Source organism: Oncorhynchus tshawytscha, linkage group LG33, assembly GCF_018296145.1.
Source record: "Oncorhynchus tshawytscha isolate Ot180627B linkage group LG33, Otsh_v2.0, whole genome shotgun sequence".
NCBI classification, from domain to species: Eukaryota; Metazoa; Chordata; class Actinopteri; order Salmoniformes; family Salmonidae; genus Oncorhynchus; species Oncorhynchus tshawytscha.
In genome coordinates, this window is record NC_056461.1 from 8,316,996 (window position 1) to 8,327,421 (window position 10,426).

Genomic DNA, 10,426 nt, shown 5'->3' on the forward strand with positions numbered 1-10,426 from the left:
GCATGAGACGAGGGAAAGTGTGGTATCGGTGGAGAAAGTTGTGTGTGTTAGTCGTGGGGGTGATCATGGGGCAGGAGATCGGAGCTGTCCGGTGATAGAAAGGCAGATTGAGGTTGCCAGGGTTAGGGTAGTACAGAAAGTTTTGTATGCCGACGCAGTGAAGAGTGTTAGAGGAAGATGGCTACAGGGTGAAAGATCGTGAGAGGATTCCTGTGAGGAGGCAGAGATCAAGAGAGAGTAATGGGAATAATATGTGATTCAGTAACATGGGCTTTTTAGCATTTATAGCCATGGTTGTTAATTGTACAGCAGAAATGAATTGAAAGTCACCGAAAATAGAGGTTGTAGTGGCAGCGGCAGAGAAGTACTTGAGATTTCGAAGATTTACTGCAGAACAGCTGCAGGGGGTGTTGAGTGGTATTGATATGTCCCCTCAGAACATTGGTCTGGAGTAGGACTGGATAGGGTTAAATAGTGGAATGGGTGGTGTTTTTTTTATAGAGGACTAATAGATGGTAGGGTAATTTTCTTTTTCCCCAATTTTGATTTATTGTATCTAAGAATATAATGTAGGTAGGCCGTGAATGGCATCACACACTAGTGCAGTAGGTGGCGGTGTGTGTACCTAAAAGTTGGATGCGATCCGCCAATTAACTTCCAAAGAAGAAGAAGAAGTAGAAGAAGGTGAAAATATTAAACGTCATCAGCGTGCTGCCAGTTGTATTTTCGACCAGAAGGAGAAATGGCTGCAAGGTTACTGCTCCGATCGTCCATCAGGGCCGCTACAACTTGCCGGGCCGCACCGGTCCCTATTCTCACCCGCGGCATGGCTGCTGGAGGTGAGTCGGTAATGTTGGGTTTTTGTGCAGAAGCATCATATTAGACATATTTGATGTCATGCCAAGGACAGACGATGCCAGGCAATGGCGCAAGGCTTAGCTATCCAATTTATCAGCGCTAGCTAACAGTATAGTATTAGATTGCTGTCATAAAATGTTCGTTGTAGCAATATATATATTATTTTTATATATGTTACGTTTTTTGTTCACATGAAGTAGCTAACTGAGCAGATGTACATTTTTCCATGTTCTATATTGAGCTATTTTGTCTTTGTAGCGACCGTAGCCAAAGATGGTGCATCAGCCTTCTAGCTTAGTGTCGACTTTATTATTGAGTGTAGCGCGAAAGAAGCCCAGTGCTAATTTCGCTAGCTGGCTAGCTAAATCCAATCACATCAGCCAGCTGACAAGCTAGTTAGCTAAGCTTGCTACCAAACACTGACGATGACATGTTTTCAGGCATCCCCACCGACGAGGAGCAGGCCACTGGTCTGGAGAAGATCGTTATGAAGGCTGCCCAACAGGGCGCGGTAGGTCAAGATTTTGGAGTATTTAAAAAAATATATTTTAATGTCAGTTCGCTAGTCAGTGATACTTAACGTTAGAACGCTTGATGTAGCTCTCGAGAACCCAAGGCCGGGGTAAGTCAAATCAGTTGTTTTGTTTAATCATTTCTGGTAGATCATCAATCACATCACGTTTTTTTACTCATTACGCAGTTTTGTTCAAAATTAAGTACAATACTTTTGGAATTGAATTGTCGAAAGTTTTGAAGGTACATTCCTATAACCGGTTGAAAATGACTCCGTCACGACATCCTGTTGGCAGCAACCTTTGATAAATAGACCAATGTCAAAACAAAGGTCAGTTTAAATCAATGAATATGTTAAACCAGTTCATGATATATTTAAAACCTAAACATCAAATGTGTTACCTACACATGCAAGTGCTACATTAGTCATCATATTGTTTATTGTTTATTTTTTAGAGCACCTTATAAACTGCATTTGCACCAATCCCCCTGTTTTGACAAGTGGAAATAAATCACTCGTATGAATTACTATGCACTGTTGAAACTAACACAACTCAAAAAACACATGGAAACTGGAAATATTGTTTACAGCACTCGTTAGAAGACAAGTTACTGAAGACAGCCAGCTACATTTTTGGAGTGATGCATTTTGATATGGGGGTGGCCAAAACGCAACACTTATTTGTGAAATCACTTGTACCGCTTTCGTGTTGAAATCAATACCTTCAACCTCATGGTTTTGCTCTGACATGCACAGTCAACTGTGTGCTTTTCCAAATCAAGTCCAATCTATTGAATTTACCACAGGTGGACTCCAATCAAGTTGTAGAAATATCTCAACAATGATCAATGGAAACAGGATGCACCTGAGCTCCATTTTGAGTCTCATAACAAAGGGTCTGAATACTTATAGTTGGAAGTTTACATGCACTGGCAATATGTATATCACTAGTTAGAAATGTTAATCCTCACTTTTTGCAAACCTTTGGACCTCATTTTCATACCAGTGAGAAATTATATTTTTAATGTACAAAAGATGCACTTAATGTACGCAGTTTAGCAAAGTTGCACCTGGCTTTAACACAGTCTCCAGCCAAGGTACGACACATCTTCTCACATTGCACTCGCATTTCTATTGGACCATTCAATCCACGTTTCCGGTGGGAAGCAGGTGTTAAGGCGTCTGCATGCTTCCCAGCCGAAACAGTTCGGAAGAGTTTGTGCATATACATCAAAATGTCATCCAAATATGTTAGTTTTGAGCTTCGCCGAGGGTTTTTTGAGCAATTTTTTTCTTGAGGCAAGCCGAAGTCTACGCCCCTTCATCGTGATTGGTTAACAGTATGGATTCTTCAGGAAATCTTCAATTCAACAAAAGACTACTTATTTTCATGCGCACTGACATTTAGAAATACTGCACCAAACATCTTGGATGTAAAATTGTGCGACTAAGATCTCTGCAAAAATGTAATTTATGGACAGATTTCTTGAGGTTCCTTAGATGAATTCTGACCATTTTGAGGAAGCTAGGACATCTCAAAATGGACAAACTACACTATTGTTGCTTTTTGTCTCGTTTTTGAAGCAAAGGTCTTTTACGGGAGTGTGCGAACACGTTCGCCTAGCTGACTTTGGCTGACCGCCAGCCAAACTGAAGCATGCTGATGCCTTTACTCAAAGCAACTTTGTTAAACTGCATACAGTATGTTTATCTTTTGTATCTGGAACATTTGTTCTTGTTCATATGAAAGTTAATGGACAACTCCCATGTTTTAATCTCATTTTCATTATCTCATCCAGCACAATACCAGTGTCAACATATATGTGAAAATTAGGCAATTCTATGTTGAAAAAAATAACATCAGGTAGAACTTTAACTTTAATTTTTACATTTATCTAGGCTAGCCGGTTAAGAACAAATTCCTATTTACAATGACGGCCTACACCGGTGTTAGCAATTGATGTTATTCTTCAATAACACTGACCCCAAAGCAAATCAGGGGGAGAAAATATATTTATTTGAGAAGGACAAATCATAGATGCTATGCTAAAAAGTGGACATTCAGTCTTCCCTGTCAGTTTTTCTCCACAGAACAAAGGACAGGATGCCACTTGTCACCCCAGGCTAGGGTGGGGGGGGTTATAACTTTTTACCAGTTGTCGGTAGGCTATATTGATTGTCATTATGGAGACACCTATTTCCAACACTTTTCCCATAAAGCATATTAACACGCTAGAACTGATGTGCATCAAGAAATAAAGGCCAACTCTGCAAGGTGATGTCATCAGTGCGCAGCTGAACACTGTATGCTGGAAAACACTCGGTTTGTTAGTTTTGATTAAAGCGAAATGGCAGGTAATTAAATACAAAGACCAAACGTGTTTTTGAATGGGTTCTGCGAGTGCTAGCTGGCTGTACTACAGACACCTGTTGTGGGATAGACTCATTGTTATCTTTTTGGAAAACTGGTTGCAGTAAAAGCGAACCTGGCTACTAAGGAGATCCTGAGGGAAGTAGACGAGTACCAACAGCTTTACGCCATGGAGGAACAACATTCTCCATCATGGAAAGATCCGACTACCTCACAAAATAACTTTAACCCCAAAAAAGAAACCGATTTACCTACCGTTGAATTAGAGGCTAGTGCTCTGGCTGGAATTCATGCAACACTGTAGAAGTTTTGAGGAGGTAGCAGGTCTGAGGGGGAGTTTGGAGTTTAGCCAGAGTGAAATTCTCACACTCCAAGGAGAGAACAAGGCACTCGCAGCCAAGGTAAAAATCCACGATTCCAACCTGGATTGTCTACTCAGGGAAAACAGGGTGGTGGAGTCGCTACTAGACATACAAAGTCGTAGCATGCGTGAATCTTTTTTTTCTTCTGAGATTCCTGAGGACTCATCCAATAATCAAGATCAGAGAATTCATGCAATCCGCCTTGAAACTTCCTATAGAGACTGTAAACAAGGTGACTTTCCACCGAGTACAGACTTGGAGCTCGGACAAGACCATAAGTCCCCGACCGATCATCACAAAATTTGAACACTACCAACAAAAGGAGCTGATCAGAATCAGGGGAAGGCAGCTTAACCTCTCTAGGGTATGTGGGACGTCCCACCTGGCCAACATCCAGTGAGATTGCAGAGCGCCAAAGTCAAATACAGAAATACTCATATAAATTCAGAACTTATTTTACATAGCTTTAAAGATTAACTTGTGAATCCAACCACGGTGTCAAATTTACGGCAAAAGCATACCTTACGATTATTTGAGAACAGCCCAGCAGACATATCATTACAAACAGTAACAATCAAGATAATTAATCCCTTGTCTTTGATGATCTTCATATGGTTGCACTCAGAAGACATTCATTTACTCAAATGTTCGTATTGTTCGATAGTCTCTTTATATACAAAAACCTCAGGCAGACAGAAAATACATTGTATCTGCAAAGTTCATAGAAACATGTCAAACGATGTTTATATTCAACCCTCAGGTTGTTTTTAGCCTAAATAATCAATATTTCAACTGGACAATAACGTCCTCAATATGAAAGGCATTCTCTTGGGATTGCGCATGAAAAAGCTCTGACACGGTAGGGTCCACTTATTCAGACTGGTCTTACTCCCTCCATTTATCAGAATACAAGCCTGAAACCATTTCTAAAGACTGTTGACATCTAGTGGAAGGCATAGGAACTGCAATTTGAGTCCTAAGTCAATGGATACTGTAATGGCATTGAATAGAGAACTACAAAACTTTAAAAAATCCTACTTCCTGAATGGATTCTTCTCAGGTTTTCGCCTGCCAAATCAGGTCTATTATACTCAGACACTATTTTTAACAGTTTTGGAAACTAAAGAGTTTTCTATCCAACTCTACCAGTTATATGCATATTGTTGTAAGCTAAAATATGGATTTGTTTTGGTCTTACCAAATCAAATGTATTTATATAGCCCTTCGTACATCAGCTGATATCTCAAAGTGCTGTACAGAAACCCAGCCTAAAACCCCAAACAGCAAGCAATGCAGGTGTAGAAGCACGGATCATTTTTAATTAAGACCCCTTAAGGTATAAAGACAGAAATTATTGGATGAAACATTGAATTTGGCATTACTGCTATTAGCCAATAAACACATTGAATAAGTCCCCCCAGAAATCTAAAGTAAGTTTATTCTGAAGTCTCCTATATATGAGAGATCAGGATTTGTTTTTTTTACATGTATTTATCCCCTTAGTTTAGTGCCTAAAATATCTCTGTATATACTTTCATTTTCTTTTTATGATCATGAGGTTTGTGGGCATCCTAGAGCTAAAGTGGTTCAGTAGTGGTCATAACACTTTGTAGGCCAAACCGTTTGGACACTACAGACATTTTTGTGAGATGGCTCATGGTCTGAAACACCGCTCAAGCTCTGCCACCTTTCACTGGAAAGTGCGATATCAGTGGATGTGGTGGATTGAGACGCAGCCCATGTAAAAACAACACATCTCTAGCTTAGCAGACATTTTGATTGGGATTTTATGTTACTTAGATTTCCATGGGGCGGCATAAATTATAGGCTAAGGATTTAAGTGCATCAACGGCGTCGTCCCCGGTGACCGTACGTACATATCCCAACCAGAAGCCATGGATTACAGGCCACATCTGCCTTGAGCTTAAGTCAAGAGCTGCCGCTTTCAAGTAGAGGGACACTAATCCGACCGCTTATAAGAAATCCTGCTACGACCTCCGAGCCATCAAACAGACAGTGTCTACACAGGACCAAGATTGAATCCTAGTACGCCGGCTCTGATGCTTGTCAGATGTGGCAGGGCTAGGGCTGTGGCGGTCACACACTTTTGTCAGCCGGTGATTGTCGAGCAAATAACTGCAAGTCTCACGTTAATTAACATAAACATGTTTATCTCCTGGCTTCCATGCATAGTCTACGAGCCACTGACACAGACCTTTTTGGAACGTCTACATTTTAAACTGTAAATCGATGTAAAATATTCTACACCATCACAAATCCATTATTTTACACAGGTTTAAAGAAACATAATTTGAAGATGTAGTATATTTCAGAAGAACAGAATAGCATGCGGAGTTGTCCTTATGTTAGGCCCTGATATGGCTATGCCACATGGCTGTCGGCGACGGTAGTTAATTTAGCAGGCAAGATTTGCTTAGAATTCCATGCCATACATTTTTATTTTATAGTATGAGGGATACAATTGAACATAGCTTAATAAAATGAAAAGGATATTTATAAAAAGAAATCTATGCCTTTTGTATCCGTGGGCTGAATATAATTGTAATTCCTGGCTGCTGTGCTCCGAAGCCCCTCATTCACTTGGCCCCTTCAGATTGTAGCCAATGCATTTCAACTCATAAGTAGGCTACAATTAAATTCCGACGCCCATATTGAAATGTTAGAGGTTTCCATATTTGGCCTAATTTTCGTCAGCCAACAAGATGAGTAGGCCTAAAGAAAAGAAAAGCCTATGTCAATCTACTATCCCTAATAGTACCAAAGTTGACCTATGCTATAAGTCAACTGTTCTGTGCAAGAAATAAATATTCCAAACATACTCTGGGACAGTTGTGGGATGCGATAGATCCCAAATTGATGCGAGTAGTTGTATTAATCTTTTAAAAGCATTGAGGCTGATGCAACAGATCAGAACATTTAGCTTAATATGTTGATAAGCTATTATGTGATTTTTCTTCACATTTTAAGCGCAGCAATGCGCACATGGCAGTAGGCTATAAGCGCAAATGTTCCAAAATGCAATCAATTAGCGGGAAAACACTTCTGGAAAGTGAAGGCCAATGCGATTTATGCATGTAATGCTTTATTAAAAAGGTGCGTATTTATGGTGACCAATATCTTCCCCAAACTTAACTCAAATCAAATTTTATTTGTCACATACACATGGTTAGCAGATGTTAATGCGAGTGTAGCGAAATGCTTGTGCTTCTAGTTCCGACAATGCAGTAATAACCAACGAGTAATCTAGCTAACAATTCCAAAACTACTACCTTATACACACAAGTGTAAAGGGATAAAGAATATGTACATAAAGATATATGAATGAGTGATGGTACAGAGCGGCATAGGCAAGATACAGTAGATGGTATTGAGTACAGTATATACATATGAGATGAGCATGTAAACAAAGTGGCATAGTGTTGTTACATTCGTCAGGAATCAATGGGTAAATATCACACATTTTATAAGTAAGGAAATGGATGTAGCAACTGCAGTCTGCTGATTAACATGACGGTGGTAGACCTGATCACCGATGAGACGGCCTATAGGGAGGAGGTCCTTGACCTGGCATTGTGGTGCCAGGACATACCTCTCCCTTAATGTCAGCAAGACAAAGGAGCTGATCGTGGACTACAGGAAAAGGATGGCAGAGCATGTCCACATTGACGAGGCTGTAATGGAGCATGTTGAGAGCTTCAAGTTCCTCGGTGTCTACATCACTGCCAGCTGATGAAGTGTGATTCCTCACTCCAGAGAACAAGCTTCTTCTGTAAGCTAGTGTGAGCTACCACTTTGCGGCCGAGCCATTTTTGCTCCTAGGCGTTTACACTTCACAATAACAGCACTTACAGTTGACCGGGACAGCTCTAGCAGGGCAGATATTTGACAAACTAACTTGTTGAAAAGGTGGCATACTGTGACGGTGCCACGTTGAAAGTCAGTTCTTCAGTAAGGCCATTCTATGGTCAAAGTTTGTCCTATGTAGATTGGGTGGCTGTGTGCTTGATTTTATACACCTGTCAGCAACTGGTGTGGCTGACATAGCCAAACCCTCTAGTTTGAAGGGGTGTCCACATACCTTTCTATCTACCTTGATTACCTCGGACCCCTGCACATTGACTCTGTACTGGTACGCTGTGTGTGTGTATAGACAGCCAAGTTACTTATTGTGTATTTATTCCTCTTATTTTTCTCTCTGCATTGAGAAGGGACGGTAAAATTAAGCGTTTCGCTGTTAGTCTACACCTGTTTTACGACGCATGTGACCGTGTGATTTTGATGTTACTTGGCTAACTTAGCTAGGATCATTACAAGGGTTCTTAGTGGGCTTTGCCCTTATTGTAGTTCTCTCTCATACTGTATAAGTCTCTATTACTGAACCTGCCTTGTTTGAATTCCTTCCAGGACCCCTACAGCATGCTGAAACCCAAGGAGTATGCTGGCTCCAAGGCTGACCCTCATCTGGTGCCCTCCGTCACCACAAAGAGGATTGTGGGCTGTGTCTGTACGTGACTGGCTTCATATTAGTCTTGCAACATCTGTCTGGTAGCGCTCTGTTGCCAGAAGCCAAACCACTCATTTGTCTTGGCTGTCCGATTGTTCTCGTCTCTGCTCATATCTAATCTCTCGATCACTCTCCCCCCTTCCCCCTTCTCTCCATCTCTAGGTGAGGAGGATAACACAGCAGTGGTGTGGTTCTGGCTCCATCAGGGCGAGGCTCAGCGCTGTCCCTCCTGTGGCTCCCACTACAAACTGGTGCCCCACGAGCTGCCACACTAAAATATATATACACCCTCTATCTATTATATACATACACACCTATTCCCTTACATTCACTCTGAAAGATTCCAGCTTCTTTAGAATGGGGTGAAGTGGGGTTAGACAGTGATGTCAGAAATCACAATGCTCCTTCAGGAAGTGTCTTTGCACTGGGAGTAGGGGTTTCTAAATTAGAATGTTGTGCACTTTCTGGTTTCCTTTTTATGATTTCTTTGCTGTCCAATTCTTTCTCATCCTAGCGTGTACTTGATGATCTAACCTCAATGTCGGTCTGTGCTTACAGTGCCAGTTATTGTTTTAAATGTACCAAAAGCCTAGGCTTTACGGTGTGGGACACAATGTTATTGTTCAAGCAATTATATTCAAACAGCAGTTTACGTTGACGTATGTACTGTACAATGCTACACTTGGTCCAGTTTACCCCTCTTATCAAACCAATAAACTCTTTAACTCCTCATGCTTTTTCAGTGGTGACGTGTAGATTGTGGTGGTGATGCCGGGACACTTTGTAAAAAACAAAATCTCCTTTGTGGTGGGTTGTGTGATGTTCTGTACATGTACCTCAGTTTTGTAGGTCTCTCTGACTTGCTTCTGCTACATGTGGCCAGTCACCAACAGAGGGAGACATTTACCATCAGATGATCCCAGATCTGTGCCTCCCTGCAGATGTTCCATATTCATTCTATACAATGAGTACGGTTACATGCACACAATACAATTTATTGTGGGTAGTCAGATTAATATAGTGGTTTGATTAAAAATGTTCACATAGTTTGAGGAGAACAATTTCCCTAATAGTTGTTTACATGGACACATGAAGTCGGGCTACCTGATGGGACTTTGATGAATGCAGAAAATCGCCTCTCAAAATAAAGGTTCTACTTGACCGACCATGTTATTTTTGGGGGGAGTTCGATCTAGAAGTGAAAGAAACGCACACCTATTTAGGCGAGGTGCTGGTTAGCAGAGTGGAACACCTGTTTAGGAGAGGTGCTGGTTAGCGGAGTGGAACACCTGTTTAGGAGAGGTGCTGGTTAGCGGAGTAGAACACTTGAAAAAATAGTGAGCCGCACACTAGGGGCTCAGACGCAATAACCTAATATCCAACATTTAGAGACGCTGTCTTCATCAGGGTATAATGACAAACACTGCGGGGTGACCAGTTTATATAGAGTCAAAGGACACATACAGGGGTCAAATCATGGCTGGGTGTGGCCCGAGATCATTGGTTAATTCTCATATTAAGAAAACATACAAATGGATATCATCGATTAGAATTTGGCTACATAGTGATGCAAAATCACAAGATTGGCTTCAGATCAAAATCGGCGTTGAGACCGACAGGCGCAAGGGTCTTTAAATGAAAGATCCAGGCAGCCTTTCATTTTAACAAATTGTCGAGGTCACCCCCTCTGCTAGGGAGGGTGACATGTTCGATGCCGATAGGACGTAGGGACGCGTCACTCGTGTTAGAGGGAGGCTTGCTCGAGTCGGCTGGTGCTACTACATGCACAGACAGAA

The 10,426-nt window shown here is 41.3% G+C and overlaps 1 protein-coding gene across 1 annotated transcript; it reads left to right on the forward strand.

Moving 5' to 3' along the window:
- Window positions 1-683: 683 nt before the first annotated feature.
- zgc:86599 (cytochrome c oxidase subunit 5B, mitochondrial) lies at window positions 684-8,945 on the forward strand. Its single transcript, XM_024397164.2, has 4 exons — window positions 684-839; window positions 1,299-1,369; window positions 8,531-8,630; window positions 8,793-8,945. Exons 1-4 carry the CDS (start codon window positions 743-745, stop codon window positions 8,903-8,905), a joined length of 381 nt encoding a protein of 126 aa, XP_024252932.1. The 5' UTR covers window positions 684-742; the 3' UTR covers window positions 8,906-8,945.
- Window positions 8,946-10,426: the final 1,481 nt, after the last annotated feature.

Excerpts from the sequence above, each read along its gene's own strand:
- zgc:86599 (XM_024397164.2), top strand. The coding sequence starts at position 743 with ATGGCTGCAAGGTTACTGCTCCGATCGTCCATCAGGGCCGCTACAACT. Across the intron at positions 840-1,298 it reads CCGCGGCATGGCTGCTGGAG|GCATCCCCACCGACGAGGAG; the intron begins GTGAGTCGGTAA and ends ACATGTTTTCAG. Across the intron at positions 1,370-8,530 it reads AGGCTGCCCAACAGGGCGCG|GACCCCTACAGCATGCTGAA; the intron begins GTAGGTCAAGAT and ends AATTCCTTCCAG.